Consider the following 20,110-nt stretch of genomic DNA (forward strand, 5'->3'; position numbering starts at 1 on the left):
TACTGGATGGATGCTGCATGATCCAAGGTGACACAATGGTGATGATGATCATGAAAATGAAGATTCCATTGTCAGAAGGAAAGTAATTAGTGCCACCTAGTAGCAGCTTGTGTAAATTACCAGGACAGGGGTATGCATGTCATGCTTAGCAAAACATTTTTTTGTCAAAATTCTTCCATTCCAAAGTGAGGATGCAAGCCTTAAATGAGGGCAGGCCTTACAGCAGTAACTACAATAATTGTATTTCACTTGACCTCAAGCACGCCTTGACCCCTTTCCTCACCAGGTCCTTCAGGTTTGACGCAGGTGTTCTTGCACTCTTCCTCTGAGTTGAACCGGTTTCCATTGCCCTCACAACCTCCGTACCAGAAGCAGTTGCAGCGACCATCGGTGACGCTGAAGAACCAGTAGACCATATAGTTGTGACAGGGGCCATGCTCTTCGCGTAGGCCACACACGCCTGAAAGAATTGTGCACCTTTTCTGTATCCGAGTCGAGTGTAGATAAAAATCTCAGAGCCCTCGTGATTAGTACTATAGGAAAACACGCATTCCCCAGCTGCAACACTTTTCACGGTTCGCACATAAAATAACCATTCCTCACAGTCAGTCCCTGGCCCCCAGGAATGACAAAATACAGTGCAGGGCCTCCCTGGGTGACCACCACACATCAGCCTTCAATTGCAGATTGAGAATTAAGTGAAGCCATGAAAAGATTTAAAGGAACACTAATGACTATTAGTAGCAGCAGCAGTACAACAGTACTAGTACTACTAGTAGCAGTAGTAGCTTACTGTATTTCACAGGGAAGAAAAAAGGAGAGGCTGCAGGCATGATGAGTGCCTCATTTTTCAGTGGATGCACAAACTGTCCCTTCACTCGCATGTGAAGCATAGCAGAAAGTACTATGACCTAAAAAAAATATTGGACAAGGCTAGGTCAGAAAATTCAGGCATGTATACTTACTTGGATTGTTCTTCACAAAGAAGCAATGCACAAAAAAAAAGAACACCACTGATTATTTAGAAGTGCCTCCACTCTCTTAAATATCAATGCAAAAGCACAACTGCTGGCAGGCGATCTAGCTAAGGCATCCAAACATTTTTATAATAGAGAATTTGAGATATACAAGTGATTCCTTAGGCACGAGCGTGACCAGAATCCTATCCTCGCACAGAAGAAAACCCAGAAGGACATCCGAGACTTCTTGCATTGCGAATAAATTTCTAAGAACGAGTTTCTGTCTCTTTAGCATGCTGATTTCATTTGTTTTTTGGTGATACGAATATTTTACACGACCCCTTGAGGTTCGTATCCTCGAGGTTTTACTGTACAAAGTAATAAATCCAAAATGTTTCTTGCTGCTTTCAGAGTTTAAGCAACATATGCTGATAACAAATATTTAGTACATCGAAGACACTTTCATGTTGGGTGCAACATCATTATACTGAGATGCGACTTACAAGCCCTGACCATGTGCAGTACAGTGCTTCAGCGGCGGCTAGTTGGTGTAAGACAGTTGGCATGATAGACAGTTGCTAGTGCACAAGGTCTATATGTTTCGTACATACAGGTCAGAATTTGGGTATGGTGTGTCATCTAATCAGCACGACTGGTACGATCAAGACGGGGCTTACTGACGCTGACGTTGGGGGTAGGCATGACCGTTGTATCTTGGCAGCCTTCGAAATTGCGCCCCCTGGCGGCAGTCACCCCGTCGGGGCAGCAACCGTAGGCAGTCATGGCACAGGTGCAGCCATCGTATTCAGGACCTCGAAAAGGAGTTTGTCCGTCAGGGCAGCACCCGTAAGGGTAGTGGTGGCATGTACAGCCAGCCAGGCTGGGGCCTGTGGCCGGTGTGCGACCATTGGGGCAGCAGCTGGGCAATGCACACACAGCACTATTCATTCATTCCTTCATTCACTCATTCGTTCATTCATTCATTTATGTATCAAGGGTCCCACCACTGGACACTACACGATAGGTGGAGCATGTGAAAAACAAAATTTATGATGACAATGTAACAAGGATGAGTCATAACAGCACTGCATAGCAGATCTAAAACCTACCGAATCACTTATCGCTGCAGGTTAAGAAGGTCATGTCCGTCTTGGGTGGTTCACAAAAATAAAAGAAATGGCTGGAGGAACGGAATTTGTACAGGCTCACAACAGGGTCAAGGTGTTTGGATGGCCTGTGCAACGGGCACAATGTGCTAGGTAAATCAGCTGGCTCTTGTGTGCACCTAAAAGGAAGAGGTGTGCACACCGACCAAAATGGTTTAAAATAGTTTTTTACGTTTCGGCTCCCCCACGAGAGCCTTGTTCACAATGAAACAAGCGGCATAGCTGGCGCCCCTTTTTATGTGTGGCTCAAATTATGACTAAGGCACCTGTCATACATAGGCGGCCGATGGCCTTCCTTACGATTAATAGTGTGCGCCGTGATTTGGTTTGCACTCGTGTGATATGGATTGAGAAAGAATACTTTGATACAGAGACATAATGCAGAGCCCACTCCAACAGCATTTAGAGCACATAATTCAGAGAAAAGTGTGTAAATTTCTTTGCTACTTAAACATACCGGCCAGAATTTGGATGAGAAATGAAGTAATTTTGCAGAGAAGCATCAACTGCACCTCTTGATTCAGAGGCAGCTGCATGGGCAGTATGGTATGGTATGATGAACTTTATTTAACATCCTAAAGATCAACCCTTAGGTTGACGCAGGCGGCTCCCACGTCGGGACAGTAAGGTTTAACCTTACCGCCGTATCATGGGCCTTCTGGACGGCCTGTACTTGATCGAAAAGAACTCCACTGTGTTGGACTCACCGCCAGCAGTCTCTCTCCTTGTCACAGTCTGTGAAAGTCACAGGACACTGCCAAAGCATGTGATCCAAAGTAATGATGAAATTACACTTCTCGCAATTGATTGGTATCTCTCTTTCAGGATATATCTTGTTTATAAAGTTTGGACCTGGATAAGTTCTTGTTTGCAACAATCTCAGAGTCACCGCTTGAGCTCTATTGAGCTTAGCGTGTGGCACTGGGAATTCCCTTCTGTTCATGTAGTAATGCCTCGTGATTTCATTATATGTAAGTAATTGGTCCCTGTTCTCCTCCTGTATATTATTATGGTCCTGGTCGCGTATTGCACGGATAGTACGTCCTCGTGCAGCTGCGTTAGCCATCACGTTTAAATTCTTCCGAGATGGATCGACAGACCGCATGTGCGCAGGAAACCAGCGGATTTCGATCTCTTGGCTGTCCAACTCACCAATCAGCTGGGCAGCCCTTTTGGTTACAAAGCCATTGGTAAAGTGTCTAATAGCCATCTTAGAGTCACTGTAAATCTTCGTCCACTTATTATTCCTTAAAGCCAATGCTGTCGCTACTTGTTCCGCGACTGTCGTGTCTTTAGTCGTGATTGTTATAGCGTCCCGAGTGAGACCATCTGCATGTCTTACTACTGCCGTAAAGGCTTTCTTTCCTCTGACCCACGCAGCATCTACAAAAGCCGCATGTTCTCTGTCGTGTTCTATCTCTTGCAGGAGGGCTTTGGCCCTTGCCTTTCGTCTTTCCAGGTTGAGCACCGGGTGCATATTTCTGGGGAAAGCAGTCGTCTTGATTATCTCTCTTATGCTCTCTTTTAGTTGTACTGTGCCTTCACCTGAAATTTTCGATTCGGTTGGGCACCACCCTACCTCTTGTAGTATTGCGCTACCTGGTCTTGTTCCAGAGAGCCTCTCTTTGTGGGCAGTTTTCTGAGCTTCAATTATCTCGGCTATTGTGTTGTGGAGCCCCAGTTTCATTAATTTGTTATCCGGCGTGTTAATCGGTAACCCCACTGTTGTTTTGACTAGCCTTTTAATTAATCTGTTCAATTTGTTTAGCTCTGTCTGTGTCCAGCTGGGCATCCCAGCTACATATGAGAAGTGACACAAGGCGAAAGCGTGGACCAGTCTCATGGCGCTCTCCTCTGTCAGCCCTCTGTGTCTGTTAGTGATTCCCTTTAGCAGTCTTATTACCTCCACAGACTTGCTTGTGATGTGTCGTATTGTTCTTCCGTTTGCCCCGTTTGCCTCCAGGAATAACCCTAAGACTCTAATGGATTCTACTTGCTTAATAGATTCGCCTGCCTTCGTGGTTAGTACTAACCTGGTTAACGTATCCCCTCGGTTTTCTACCCCTTCTTCTGTTCTTGAGTACAAGGAGTTCAGACTTATTAGCCGAGCATTTGAGTCCCATGTCTTCTATAATAGACTCTACCTCATAAATTCTCTTCTGAAGTCTGCTTTCCGCATGTCCCATACTTCCTTCAGCGGTCCATATAGTCACATCGTCTGCATAAATGGTAAAGTGAATGCCCTCTATCCCTTTTAATCCCTTTGTCACTTTTGACATGGCCAGCTTGAAAAGCATAGGTGACAAGACCGACCCTTGTGGCGTCCCTCTGTCACCGAGATTCATCTTCTTTGATTTAATATCCCCGAATCTAAGGTTAGCTGAACGATTGCCAAGAAAGGTTTTGACCACTTCATAGAGTTTTCTCCCCAATCCCAGTTCGGAAATCACTTTAAGTATTGCTGTATGCTTAATTCTGTCAAAAGCTTTTTCGACATCCAACCCCAAGAGAGCTCGAGTGTTTTTGGTTTAGCTAATAGCAGTTGATACTTGATTAACAACATTGCATCTTGTGTGCACAAGCCTGATCTGAAACCAATCAGATTGTACGGTAGGATGTCATTGTCCTCCACATATTTCGTTAACCTGTTCAATATGACATGCTCCTTTGTCTTCCCTAGACATGATGATAACGAAATTGGCCTCAGATTATCCAAGTTGAGTTGCTTGCCCGGCTTTCGTATTAAGATAGTATTGGCCGTCCTCCATTCTTCTGGATATCTTTCCATAGTTCATTAATGTTTGTGGTCAGATATCTTATTGATTCGTCGTCCAAATTCTTAAGCAATCTGTTAGAGATGCCATCCAGGCCAGCTACTGACCTACTATTCAGATCATACAGTGCCGTGCGTACCTCACTTTCGGTGAATTCCTGATCCATATATTTGCATTCCACCCCTAAGTAATCGGTATAACTCACATCCTGATCCTCTTTCCTGAGAGGCAAGTATTTAGTAGCCAATCGCTCCATTATTCTCTCTGCGCTTGAAGTCTGACTTTCCTGGTGTACCAGTTTCGCCACTGCCGTACGTCTATTCGATTTAGTGCCGTTTTCGTTGAGCAGATACCTGACCAGACTCCAATTGCCTCCACGTTTTATCCCTCCGTCTACACATTTACACACCTCATCCCATTTTTGTTTCTGCAAATATCGTGCGTGTTCCTCTATATTCTTATTGAGCTCAGCAATTCGTTTCTTAAATCTGCTGTTTAAGCGTTGTGATATCCATCTTTGTAAAATCGATTGCTTGGCTTCGATCAAATGCGTCAATCTACTATCAATTTGTTCGACCTCTTCCTCTGTCTCGATAGCCTTAGTTGCTGCATTTATGTCGTCCCTAAGCTGAGCCACCCACTCTTGTAGTCTGATGCGCCCCTGTCTATCTGTGTCTGCTCTGTCATTTCTGATTATTCTAAAGTGATCCCAGTCTATGTAAGTGAAATGATTTACCTTCACCCCCGTCGTCTCCACCATTATGTGTAGTATATCATGGTCGCTTCCTAGGTCCGTACCAGAGTTGATCCAGTCTGCCCTGGATAAGTTATAAGTGAAGGATAAGTCCGGGGTACTGTCCCTACACGTGGAACTGCCACACCTGGTAGGAAAGGCTGGGTCCGTGATAAGAGAAAGGCCTAAATCCGTGACGAGATACCAGATTTCTTCCCCTTTCTTACTACTCCAGCGGTAACCCCTAGATTGGTGTGGGGCGTTGAAGTCCCCTCCTATTATGAGTGGCGCAGTTTTGGCTACCCTCATGGCCTTATTAAAAATTGCTCTGAAGCTCTGTCTCATCTCTCTGGGACTGCTATATACGCTGAGGCAGAACAAGCTTTGTGCTTTACCTCTGTGCCTTTTTAGGACCATTTCTATCAATATGTATTCAATTTTACTCGCCCCTAATTTTAGATCGTGCTCTATGTCGGGAATTTTCTTGTCAATTAGGGTGGCAATTCCTCTGCCTCGTTCTTTGCCTTTGCAGACCGAGTTGAAGCCGGACAGCCCGATCTCCTCCGCTAGAGCTTCCTGCAGCATTATTAATTTCGGCCTATTTTCAACCGTTTTGATTATCTGTGCTAGTGACGCTCTTTTTTGCTGAAATCCTCTACAATTCCACTGCCACACACTAAGTCTATTTTTGTTATCCATTATTATTGTCGTTGCCCCCTGACTTGCTACCCCCTGTCACTGTTCGCTTGACTGTACCACCTACCGCTCCTGGGGGTGTTCTAGCGCTTTCGGCTTCCGAGAGCATATATTCTTCATCCTCTCCTTGGGCCTCTAGATTTTTCAACCTTTTTTCGGCTATTAACTGCCACTTCCATGTTTATCCACCTTAAGGTTAACGCTGTCTACTGTGTCCTTTAGGTCCCTAATCGCATTCCTAATCTCCTCCAGAACCGAGCACATCAATTCTGCCTCCAGAACTAGAGCTCTCCTTTTGGGCGCCGGTTTGTCTTCTTCTTCCTCGCTGTTACTTCTACACACCGGCTTAGCTATTGCCACACTGCCGCTTTCTGTTCTCAACCTTTTTTTCATTTCCTGCGTCTGCCGCTTAAGTTCTTCATTTGCTTTCTTTAGTGATATAATCTCTCTGATCAGCTGTTCTACTCTGGCATCATTGCTTTCTTCCTGCGAGGCTAGCGCACCTGTGACCTTCACAGCACCTTTGACTTTCTCGGCCCAGGTCGCTCCTGGCTCGCTTTTCTTGTTTGTCTTCAGCTCCTGCTCCTCGAAGCGCACCTGTGCCTCCCGAGACCTGGAACGGTTTCTTCCCCTCGATGTTGAGCGCTGTCTTAATCTTGATGTGCTTCTCGAGAATGAGCGCCTTCCGGCACCTGGAGGGATTTCCTTTGTCGGTTGGGCCGATTCCATCTCGGCCTCCAGTTTGGAGCGTTTTGTTCTTGTTACTCTTACTACATATGGTACTTGGTACCGCTGCTTGCAAGCCCTGTCGCCTGTGGGGTGATCTTCACCGCAGAACTTGCATTTGGGAGAGCAGATATGAGCCTCCCCTGGGCCTTGCATACCACATCCCCTGCACTGCACAACATCAGGTGTTGGACAAACGTCTGATCTGTGTCCGATTCTTCCACATGCGTAACATACGTCAAATTGCTTCCTGTACAGATAGCAGCTAACTAGGGTTGACCCATATTTGATGAAGTTGGGAACCCTTAATCCGTCGAAAAGCAGAATAACCGAGCCCGTAGTTTTGATACGTTGTTCAGCCAACGCCGTTGGGTTGTATTCATGCACAATCTTTTTCGTGATCACACTCTGACTGTCATTGAGGTTCACTCTTCTAATAACCCCCTTGCACGTAGAGTGGAGGGCTGTTTCATAAGCGCTCACTTTATATTCTGCCTCCATGATCGTAATGGACTTGATTCTCACATACCTTTCAGCATGAGAGAAGTCCGGTGTACTAACCACCACGATATTCTGTGTGAAGTTGGGGCAGACGATGTCTTCCTTCGCTTGGTCTGCTGTAAGTCCGGCTGCCTCAACGATCGCTTCTCCAATAGCTGTGCTGACCCTGTTAAGGTTGAGGCCTCCCCGAGGCCTAACGATGATTTTCCTGTGCTCCTCCGGCAGTTGCGGCATTCTTGGCGCCTTCACAATCCGGCGCTTGAGCTTGTCTGCCCTGACAGCACCTTTGTTGGCGATCTCCTTTCCTTGTGATTCTTGGATCAAATTGGCGGCTCCACCAGCTCCCCAGGTATTTTTCGCAGATCGCGATCTTCGGTTGGTGACCACCTGCCAACCGATTCTTTCCTCGCCGTCTTCCGTCTCCGAGGAGAGTTTGTCGTCCATGCGTATATCGGCCATGCCGACTTTGCGGGCTCGCTAGACCTACGTGACGTTAGGCCCAGCGTGGCGCCCACGTGGGATGCACAGAAAAGAGGCTATAGAAGTCGGCAAAATGCTGGCCCACTTTGTCCAAAGGTATCCACCGATTTGGGTTAACCTCACAAATCCGATGATGAGCTTTAATGCGTGGTCCTACCAAAAGTGCCTGCGGAATCATTCAAATAGACGGAACCGATGCGGGGCACGTCCGCTTTCTTCTACTTCTTCTGCTTTCATGGGCAGTGATCAAGTTCATTTCTTTTCTTTTTCTAAGTCTTGGTCTTTCGAAAGCTTTCATGGTTGGTGACATTTAAAAGAAACTCTGCAAACCACATGGAACACCAATACATATTCTGGCAAATTTTTTGGGAGCAGGGGGCTGAAAATCAAAGAATACTTACACAGGGTACACGGCTTGAGCATTGAGTACCTTTAGTAGATTAATTTCACGAGTTTCACTACACCACTACTCTACACTAAACTACACTAAATGTGTTGGTAGTACTAGTAGTACTAGTCCTTAGTGGGCTGAAAGGCAAAATTGAAGCCCGCTTACACTCAAGACCAAAAGGCAGGCGGGCGAGAATAAAAACATCCCATAATAGGACCGGGGTCGAGGAGTCACACACCCTAAATTCCCTTTACAAATTCAGTGGAAAACTCGCAATGTCACTGTCCTCATCATTGCCCTCAATGTTGCCTTGAAACCAAATACAGCAAAAGTGGCGAGGAGCTACTGTCATCCTGGCACTTGCAGTGCGATTGTGAATGCCCTCTGAACCTGATGAGATCGGTCTATTGGATGAAAAAAAAAAACAGCTTTAGAACACGATACACAGCAGATGACACACATGAGCACTCACGTGTGTCCAAAATAAAAACAAGGTGACAAAAAATTATTAAAATCTTGACATTATGGATCCCACGCCGGAGCCTTACTAATAATCGCTGTTGTGAACAAGACTTTCATGTCACTGATGCAGCTGTTTTCTTTTTTTTTTTTCAAATGCTAATTTTTCACCTTTGTCAGCATCCGTCCCATTTCATCACTATACTGCTTCGTGTAAAATAGGGGTACAGTTGCAGGTCAGCACCAGCATGTGCCTTTTTTCTTTTTGCCACCATTGTTTGACCACGAGAGACGTGAACTGAGCTAGCGCTTCTGCCTTCCTGACAAGAGAGACAAGACGCACCCATAGAGCAGCTTCTCGCACTCGCAGCCTCTGCCGTCTGGTCCTTGGGCAGCAGTGTAATGGTCGGGGCAGCAGCCATATGGCATCGCTGTGCACGGGCAGCCACCAAAGCCAGGTACGCGGGCCGGTGTTCGCTAATAGCAGAGGGCAAGACCATGAACACACCCTGAATATTTGGGCACGATAAAAAAATACACTAAAGAAAAGAATAGCAAGACCATGAACAAAGCTCTGATGTTTACTTAAGTGCGTGGTAAACCAAAGGAAAGACTCATGTCACCCTTAATTCTCACTTCTTTATTAACAGAACACTCTGAGTCACAGCAAAAAAAGAAAAAAGTGAGCAAAGCACTAAGGTGTGTGCTAGGTCCCAACGCAATACTTAATCAATAGAAGAAGAAGGGCACCGCAAAAGCAAAGTATAAGCTCAGCCTGGGTTACTGCAGGCTGCTGTGAGCATTTTACTACATGCACTATAGTGGAGAAGTGATATTATTAGTTAGAGCTAACTAGAATGCATCGTTGTGTTTTTGTCATCTTTTTACTTAACCTGACATAAGCATCATTTTTTTGCTATGCTTAGGTTCAGGTCCAGACTATCTTGCGTAACTTTCACTCTCAAGCTATTGTTCATAACAGGCATCATATATTTTAACCTTCTTGTTTAATTTGTCCACAATAGTGCATCGAGGTGCCGCAAATGATCACTTCAATCTCTCCTTTACTGATACGTAGCTTTCACTTTGTACCTTCACATTATTTATATGTAGCCCAAAAGATAATTCTCACTTGCAGAATGTCGTACAACACCTCCACCTAATACTACAGCAGTTTCACTATATATCTGTGGTGAAAGACGACGACGATGGCAACTACAAATGCGGCATGACGCCGGGAAAAAATAAAGAGAGAGGGTTCAAGGGTTGATGGCGGAAGAAAAAAGAAAGAGACGAGCGAATGGGCAGCTGCAGCCAGGAGGGCCGATCGAACGAGGGCCGAACGAAGTTCGTGGAAAGAGTCCCGACAGCTACCCGGGTGTACCGCTGGGCAGCCTCGGACGGGTCCCGAGCCACCGAACCGAGGTCCTGCCCGTGTCCCGTGCCTGGCCGGGTCCGGAGATCTTGCAGCTCCTGTGCGCTCGAGAGTCTGGTGCTCCCACAGTTCCAGCGTCGGAATCTTGAGCCACCAACCAAGCAACTGTCGCCACGTCCTCGTCACCGCCTACCTAAGCCACCTCCGACGCACCCGGCGTGTTAACGAAAGTTCCTACCACACGTCAGCGACCAGCGGGGGGGGGGGGGGGGGGGGGGGGGGGGGCGTTTGCCGACCTACCCGGACTTTGCGCGTTATTGGGCGAGTGACTGAACTCCGTAGTATGCCACGTCGTAAGACTTTATACGCTAGAAGATAATATGCGCTAGAGAACATCACTTCTTTATGTGTAAGAGCTAGAATAATACTGGCAGAACTTTCGAAGTTAATGAACAAGCGTAAGACAGCAGACATAAGGAAGTATAATATGGATAGAATTTAGCATGCTCTCAGGAACGGAGGAAGCCTAAAAGCAGTGAAGAAGAAACTATGAATTAGCAAGAATCAGATGTATGCGTTAAGAGACAAAACCGGCAATATCATTACTAATATGGATGAGATAGTTCAAGTGGTTGAGGAGTTCTATAGAAATTTATACAGTACCGGTGGCACCCACGACGATAATGGAAGAGAGAATAGTCTTGAGGAATTTGAAATCCCACCAGTAACGCTGGAAGAAGTAAAGAAAGCCTTGGGAGCTATGCAAAGAGGGAAAGTAGCCGGGAAGGATCACGTAACAGCAGATTTGTTGAAGGATGGTGGGCAGATTGTTCTAGAAAAACTCGCCACCTTGTATACGCAATGCCTCATGACCTCGAGCGTACCGTAATCTTAGAAGAACGCTAACATACTCCTAATCCATAAGAAAGGGGATGCCAAAGACTTGAAAAATTATAGACCGATCAGCTTACTGTCCGTTGCCTACGAAGTATTTACTAAGGTAATCGCAAATAGAATCAGGAACACCTTAGACTTCTGTCAACCAAAGGGTCAGGCAGGATTCCGTAAATGCTACTCAACAATAGACCATATTCACACTATCAATCAGGTGATAGAGAAATGTGCGCAGTATAACAAACCCTTAAATATAGCTTTGATTGATTACGAGAAAGCGTTTGATGCAGTCGAAACCTCAGCAGTCATGGAGGCATTACGGAATCAGGGCGTAGATGAGCCGTATGTAAAAATACTGAAAGATATCTCTAGCGGCTCTACAGCCACCGTAGTCCTCCATAAAGAAAGCAACAAAATCCCAATAAAGAAAGGCGTCAGGCAGGGAGATACGACTTCTCCAATTCTATTCACAGCATGTTTACAGGAGGTATTCAGAGACCTGGATTGGGAAGAATTAGGGATAAGAATTAATAGAGAATACCTTAGTAACTTGCGATTCGCTGATGATATTACCTTGCTCAGTAACTCAGGAGACCAACTGCAATGCATGCTCACTGACCTGGAGAGGCAAAGCAGAAGGGTGGGTGAAAAATTATCTGCAGAAAACTGAAGTAATGTTTAACGGTCACGAAAGAGAAGAGCAGTTTGCGATAGGTAGCGAGGCACTGGAAATGGTAAGAGAATACATCTACTTAGGGCAGTTAGTAACCACGGATCCGGATCATGAGACTGAAATTATCAGAAGAATATGAATGGACTGGGCTGCGTTTGGCAGGCATTCTCAGATCATGAACGCAGGTTGCCATTATCCCTCAAGAGAAAAGTGTATAACAGCTCTGTCTTACCAGTACTCACGTACGGGGCAGAAACCTGGAGGCTTACGAAAAGGGTTCTACCTAAATTGAGCACGACGCAACGAGCTATGGAAAGAAGAATGATGGGTGCAACGTTAAGGGATAAGAAAAGAGCAGACTGGGTGAGGGAACAAACGCAAGTTAATGGCATCGTAGTTGAAATAAAGAAAAAGAAATGATCCTGGGCAGGACATGCAATGAGGAGGGAAAATAACCGATGGCCATTAAGGTTAACGGACAGGATTCCAAGGGAAGGGAAGCGTAGCAAAGGGCGGCAGAAAGTTAGGTGGGCGGATGACATTTAGAAGTTTGCAGGGACGACATGGCCACAATTAGTACATGACCGGGGTAGTTGGAGAATTATGGGAGAGGCCTTTGCCCTGCAGCGGGCGTATCCAGGCTGATGAGGATGATGATGTGTACGAGAATAGTGTGAATTATATGTCCGCCTGTGCAACCCGTCCCATTAGCGCCTTGGAATCTTTTCTCACCGCACCGCACGTCAATAAACATGATGGTCCACGTGATTACAATATCCATGTTATAACAGCAGCAACCACACGCTAGTTGGCCACAACTAAAGTCTTAAAATTTTTAAGAAGCATGCTGTTGTATGTGTGTTCACATTCCAGGCTAATCAAAAGTCATCCTGGTCAGCTTGCAGGCTTTTTTACGCACGCAGGCATTCAACAACGTCCTGTACACTGCCAAGGAAGGTGCTGTGTCATATGTGGTACTTTTGGTACTCCAATACACTTAATGAAGGCGAAGGGCAGAGCACCCTCAACATCACAGCGCCGACAGACAACATACAATGGCTGCATTGTCTGTCACTCTCTATTCCTGTCCTTGCTTTGTGTACCAAAAGTGTGTGCCATTCTGTATCTACTAGTTTGACCTGAAGCAGTAAGGGTGACGAGTTGGGATAGTTCGTTTGACCTCAAAGGTTTTGGTTTGCTTCGTTTTTATTGGTTGTTCTCACACATCTGGCCTTTTTTGGGAAGTAAACCAGTTGTTGGTAGCTTAGCGGTTGTTCTGTTGTTTCTATCTCTGTCTACGTCACAAATCGTTCCGCTGAAGACACACATCGTTTGACCGCACACCTCCACTACATTGTCAAAAGTGAACTCTAGGTGCACATGATGTAGTCCGCGTAATTTAAAAGGCGACGCACATTACGTTGCGCTTTGTGCGTTCGGCTGAAGAAAACATTAAGCCCAATTCATTCATCAGGAACCCATGGCCCGGACGTACTGGTCATGCAATGCCACTGAGCACAAAGCCATGACCAGGGACCACAGCTTATTTCTTTGCTAACATGCCACCAAATCAGATATGCGTCCATAAAGCCTGTCACTAGTGGACACGCAATGATAAGTGCCTCATTCACTCACTTGGTCAGGGCAGCAGCCGTAAGGCATGGTGTCGCAGCCACACCCGGCCAGGTTGGGTCCGCGGGCAGGAGTGCGTTGGTCAAGGCAGCAACCAAACTTTGTGATCTGGCACGGACAGCCTGCCATGTCAGGACCCTCAGCGGGAGTGACATCGTCGGGGCAACAACCGTACAGCAGACGAGAGCAGATGCACCCTTCAAAGTCGGGACCGTCGGCCGGTGTGTGCTTGTCTTGGCAACAGCCAAATGGATAGTTGTGACATGTGCATCCGTAGTACCTGACAGCAGAAAGGACAAAAAAGGATTCCTGACTTCAGTGCCTCTTTCATTCATTTTACTCAATGAATGTCAACAGCATTTACAAGTCCCCTACTTCTTGAAACATTAAGAGACTGCTACAATGATCTTGAGAATGCTGTGTTTCGGAATCACAGGATGTTAGTCAACGATGTGTCATCGTCATGTCATCATCGCTGTCATGCCCCAGTCACCATCAACAGGCCACAGTATTCATTGTTGTGTTTAGCGTCATTTTGTTAGAGTAGTGTCACCACTGTTGTGCCGCTAACTTCTTTTATTTGCGTATCATCATGAGCCAGAATTCATTCGAAGCATGACAATCAAACAAAGAAACCAACAAGATCAGTCAACTGTCTAAACGCTGTTTACAGTGAAAAAGATGATGTGCATATGTTTCATGAGTAAAGGAACAAGTGTTAATAAACGCATGAGAAGAAGATAAAAAAATAAGGAGATAAGGCAAAAGAAAATGAGAAAGAAAATAAAAATATATAACGTTATTTCACATTGGATGTCATGTCACACAAACGTGAAAGCAACCCCAAAAGTGAAGGCGTCCCCAAAAGTGAAGGCGTCATCAAAAAGTGATTGACCAGGAATATAGCCCCACATGTCTGCTCCAAATAGCCGTACGACGAGTAAACGCATTTACTTCCTGCTTTTCGTACCATTAAATTTGTTACTTCGGCAGACCCTTGCCTTGAGACATAATGCTTTGTGCACCTGCTTTCTTTTATTACTTAAAAGTGTGCACCAGCCAATACTGTTAAGGGGATATGAGGGGTTCTGAATTATTTTCTTTGATATTTAAGCTAGAACAATGTAAATTTCTACTTTATGTATGTTTATGCACAGGTCTTAAATATACAGCTTATTTTAATGGATTTCATACCATTCTTTCTTAACAGACACATTTTTGTAAAAATGTTTTATCATGTTTCTAAAAAAATGTACTGGATATTTTTTGTTTTGCTCTTTACCATTACAACCTACCCTAATCAAGGAGTGCCGTAAGACAAGTTTTGTCATTCTAGCTTCTCCAGAACAAAAGTTGTAAGCACTTGAACTTCATGTTCGCAGTACAGGCCTAATTACTTAGATCAAAATTGTCATTATTTTAATTTGTAGCTTGACCTTGCATTATTTGGTAGCCTAACGGCCCTTACTGAACCCGAAGGTTTCAAATGAAAGAATAATGATTAAAATTGGACTTGTGGAAGATGAGAAAATTTGATCAGAATATTGCGCAGAGACTGAAAAATTGAAACTGAGCAAAGCGCAAGAAATGCAAAGCATTGTTTTCAAGAGTGCTGCAACCAATAAAATAGCTTCATTTAATAGCTAACACATTAATATGCCGCAGGTGAATAATCGGTGCATGGTTTTTCATGGTGTCGCCACTTTGCTGCGTGAAAGAAGGCGGCTGAAGCTGCCCGCTTTCGCTCTGCACTATTGAGACGGTGCTCACCTTTCTCTTCTGCTCTTTGAATGCCCTAGCTGCTTTGTTGTATTTTCATTTCTCACAGAATATGAGAGGAGGCTTCTTTCATCCCTGCATTGTATCTCATTACTACTTCTGCAGCCGCAGTTTCTACTGCAAATAGGGAGGCATGTTTGGTCTTTGGCATGAGGGACCAGATCACAGGATGCAGTGATTCGTTTGCATTTTGTGTCTTGCCTCTGTGGCAGCGCTGCAAGAGTTTTTTGTCAGCAAGTCGTTCATAGACAGGCAGGAGTGCCTTGCTAACATGCTCTGGCAAGCTGCGATGCTTTTGAAGTGGTTCTCCTCTAGCAGTAGCAGCATTCTGTTTGCACCACGAGTTTGTACCACTTGGGCACAGGTTGTGATTTGGGTGTTCATCAGTCGAACATATGTGATGATAAGTTGCCGCTACCACTTCGTGCATAGCATCTATGTTGCCCACATTAGACTTGCCCAGCCGTAATAATTGCCCAGCCGTAATAATTGGCGAGCTTTGTAATCAGGTCACCCGTCCGTCGACCTTTACCACTCAAAATCTCACCGTGCTCTGTTTTGTGCTTGTGGGTGAGGTTGCGAAGACCAGTGCCCATCCACTTCTGCACATGGTTAATGCAGTCTTCCTTCTCTACATTTATGTAACCATAAACTTTCGCCTCTTCACGTGCGCGGAAAGACCTGCTGTCTCCATCGCAAAGCATTGTGGTGAAGCACAAACCATGGCGCAACAGCGAGCGCTCAAAGAGGCTAACAGCTGCCTCTGGTTCCATCTGGCCAGATTTACTATCAGTATTTTTCTGGCACAGGTGATTGTCTTTCCAGGCACTGTACCCAGGAGCTTCCTTTGGTGGTGCATGTTTGCAGTCAAGACAGAAGTTTGAAAGTACCTTGAAATCTAGCAGATATTCAGAAAACAACTCGATTACTGCACCCACACCAATATGTGACAGGTGCCCCCTAGTCATCCAAATGCCGTCGAAACAAACTGCAATGTTTCCAGTATTTCGGAAATCCAGCATTTTGTAAAGTTCCTTTACTGCTGAAGCAGAGTTACAAAGCATCTTTGCATAAGCCTCCATTGCTGATGGGTTCAGTCTTCCCTTGAAGTGTCCTTGGTATGCCTTGTGGTGCAGGCCTCTGTGGGATATCCCCATAGCTGAAAATATGTCGTTCAGCGCTGTTTGCCCGTTACCGGTACTTTCAACGGCACAGGCCGCGAGAATGTTTATCTCAAACGGGTTAGATTTTGCCGTTCTCGACAGGCGCCTTCAGCTCCATTTCGATTCCAAACAGCCGCAAAAGTCGCATCCCCAGGCTCAGTTGCACCGCGATACCGTAATCATTTGCACCTCTGGAGATCGAAACACTATTACCTCCGCACTTCTGGCACACAGTCTTGCGAAGCAGTTCGTTGACAATATCGATGTCGACGACTGTGTACGTCGCAGCTAGTGTCGACGGGCCCGTGTCGTAGCGCGTCGTTGCGAGCGTCCGCAGCTTCCGCTGGGTGGCCGAAAGAGACGATAAATCCGTAGATTTTTCGTCCGCCTTTTGTCGGAGCTGATCGATATCGTCCTTCATGAGAAAGGTTTGTGAAATGTGCGTCGCTGTTCCTGGCCACCACTATCAAAGGAGCTGGCAGCGGGTATCGCGGATTTGCCCGACGTTATCGTCTGCGAAACGAAGGAGTCCGCTAGACTTTTAACGCATTGCCTGCGCTTTTTCCCGAACTTGTGGACGGTATGGTACTTCCGATACGGCGACATATTGCACATTCACGCGCGTCTTTATCCGCTCTCAAGAGGGCGCCACACGCGAACGATATGCCAGCGCACGTGCACCTGAACTTCCTGCACGCCGCGAAAGCCAATCAGAAGCCTCCATTTCGCCACATGATCACAAGCAGCCAATGACGGGCTCGCATCTGTTTCTTACATTTTTGCAATTTTGTCTGCATTGACGCGACTCATCAAGCTCATCTACGGCGGGAAAAAGAGCTGAAAGATCGCTCTTTGATGGCTACGAAATGCGGCCCCGCTGAATGTGGGCATTTTTTGCGATGTTTTCACGAGAAACCACGTCGAGTTCGCTCGTTTATTTGATCATTTCTTTAAAACAATGCGTCTCAAAGACCCAAAACTTTGGCGATGGGTGGAAGGGACCCCGATAATTACGAATATCATAAAATTGAAAAAACACTTCTTTTCGCAATTTCTCGATCCTAAAGAACCGCGTCCCCCTTTAATTTAGCATTTTCTTGAGGCTAGGGCACTTATTTTGATCGCACCTGGGGCCGCTAGCAGTGGCGATTCCATCAGGGCAGCAGCCGTGTGGCGTCGTATGGCAGCTGCAGCCTGCCCAGTCGAGTCCCTGCGCTTCCGTTTTGTTGTCGAGACAGCAGCCAAACTCGGTGTGGAAGCAACAGCCCTCGCCGTCTGGGCCGAGGGCAAAGGAAGTGTTGTCTGCGCAGCATCCGTAGAGTGACTCGCTGCAGTTGTCACACCCCTCGAAGCCAATACCCGAAGCTGGAGCCAGTCCGTCGGGACAGCAGCCGAACTGGGTGCCCTCGCATGCCACGGTGCAACCGGCGAATTTCTCACCCTCCGCGGCTTGCACTCCATCGGGGCAGCAGCCGAATGTGGTGGTTGTGCAGTTGGTCTCGTACCTGCGAGCAAAGAATGGTGAAATAAGTTTTTCAGCATCCGTTTCGTGATGAGGTGCTGTCTGTGACTCACTGATAGAAATTTGCATGTGTCAACCCAATTATACTACTAATTCAGCTTCAAAGGTATTTTAGAGGTGCATGTGCCTTCATTTTCCTCCTCCCTCTAATGTGCCAGTGAAGATTGGAATGAACAGCTTCCTCACGAACATTCACCGCGCCATACGAGGGTCAATGAGAAACTTCTGCATCATGTATAAGCAACGGCTGGCTGAAAGCTCTTCAGATTTGAGGACCGTGCTTGTCAGAATGTTGTCTACAGAGTTAGTTCTTTTCTTTGTGGGCATAACTCTACGCAATTAGGTGTTCCCGTTTATTCAGGTAATTGCTTTGTCTTTACCACATTCCTACACTGAGTGACAATATGACAACCACATGCTACAGCGATCCACGAGAACAATCAAAGGGACTCTCATACCCTTCACAGCCTTCAAAGTTGGGTCCCAGTGCTGCAGTGCTGTCATCGGGGCAGCATCCAAAGGTCGTGTTGGTGCAGATGACACAGCCCTCAAGGTCAGGACCTTCAGCCGGCGACTTCTTGTCAGGACAGCAACCGAAAGCATGGTGCTCACAGGCACATCCCTCGAAGCTGGGTGGAGGGCGTGACATCAAATTCAGTTAGTACAAAGCCCTCAGACATTCTATCAAAAGCAAGACTGTGTATAAATGCTTTCAAATTACTCGTATTTTCTGATGCTAAGCTCATGCAAATTTACCTGCACTCATAGCAACACGTTCCTATGTTTCTTTGTTGGACAGCTGAGGGAAGTGATATCAGGTTACAACAGCATGTGCTGTCGATGACACATACACTTGCCATTTTGTTCCTTTAGAACACAATGTCGTCATTCTGTACCGCTATATAATTAAGTAGGTGCTAGAAGATGCCATCAAAGTCCATGACGTCACGCGACGAGGCGCAGAAACTTCAAGGAGGCGTCGCCACCCGTCTTTCATTCTTGCGCTTTTTCTTGTTTACCAAGCGTCTTAGCGTGGTAAGAGTGGTGTTCTTGGTGTCATAGAAAGATAATTTACTGATGCAGCAGAAATAATTTTTCTCCTTAGTGTCCCTTTAAGTAAACTTAAAATGAGAATGCACTAATGTATCTGCAGGATTCTCCATTGTGCAATGGTTAGGTCTATATAGTAAAAGGCAATATAAACATGTTTCGTCTTCATGAAAACGCAATTAGTAAAGAACACTTATTTGGATTTGTTAATTGCGTCAAGGTGCTTTTCAGATCTATAAGCTAAAAGGTTATGCAAGGTGGCTACACACACACAGCACTGGTACAGTGCTCAGCGATCGAAACGTAATACTGGAAGCGCATAGCTGTCGGCACTTTTTGTGCCATCGACAGGCACTGGGGACATTGAGATAATGCATTTCTGTATCACTTGAAAGTTTGAAAGCCTTTGTCACGCATTGTGACTGCATTCAGCCCCTCAGCCATCAACCAGCATTCACCGGTCGCTTAAAAAGCACCGGCCACTATACGGCCCAAGTATCACATTTCAGTCACTGAGCACCGTACATTTGCCCCAATTAGCAGAAAAGATTAACAACAAGTAAACTAATGAGTCTTGATAACCAACTTTCAATTAAAAAACTCGGAGATAGAAGCATTCAGCAGTCGATTTAAGGATCGAATAGAGCTGCAGCTAACATCCTCCTCAGACCAACAGAGCTCATAGCTAGCAAAAGATAACTAGTGCGCACATATTGAACGATTGGTTGTTTTAGCATCTGCTGCCTATGCAACAAGCTCAAATTAACCTCTCCTTTAGTCTCAGCAACAAACTCGGACCTTATGATACACCATAGCGTAGAGAGACACTCGGAATGTCAGAACAAGAGACAACCCCTGAGCGTTACACCAGACACCAGAGCATCAGACGGCACAGACGCTATTGTTGTGTCTTTCTCTGCGCTATGATTTATTATAATGCTAAAGGAGCAAGCCCAAGAATTCACAATTATGATGCCCAGGCCACAGCAAAGAGATTGTCGGGCTCACAAGTAGTGGCATACGTACTCAGGACCCAATGCAACAGTAACGTTGTCAGGACAACATCCATGTACTGTCGTGTTGCAGAGGCACCCGTCAGCTGCTGTCGCTACGGTGACATTGTCACGGCAGCAGCCA

General features: G+C 45.9%; 1 protein-coding gene across 1 annotated transcript in view; it reads right to left on the reverse strand.

The window, feature by feature from the left end:
* LOC129385795 (papilin-like) overlaps positions 1-20,110 on the reverse strand; it is a 111,980-nt gene that overhangs the window by 46,722 nt on the left and 45,148 nt on the right. The window contains exons 16-22 of the mRNA XM_072289514.1: positions 18,382-18,552; positions 17,514-17,906; positions 15,230-15,355; positions 13,463-13,739; positions 9,229-9,362; positions 1,637-1,878; positions 284-460 (exon numbers count right to left, since the gene is read on the reverse strand). Coding sequence (XP_072145615.1) covers positions 284-460; positions 1,637-1,878; positions 9,229-9,362; positions 13,463-13,739; positions 15,230-15,355; positions 17,514-17,906; positions 18,382-18,552 — 1,520 coding nt within the window. The remainder of the gene's footprint in view (positions 1-283; positions 461-1,636; positions 1,879-9,228; positions 9,363-13,462; positions 13,740-15,229; positions 15,356-17,513; positions 17,907-18,381; positions 18,553-20,110) is intronic.

Source organism: Dermacentor andersoni, chromosome 7 (genome assembly GCF_023375885.2).
Source record: "Dermacentor andersoni chromosome 7, qqDerAnde1_hic_scaffold, whole genome shotgun sequence".
Classification (NCBI taxonomy): domain Eukaryota; kingdom Metazoa; phylum Arthropoda; class Arachnida; order Ixodida; family Ixodidae; genus Dermacentor; species Dermacentor andersoni.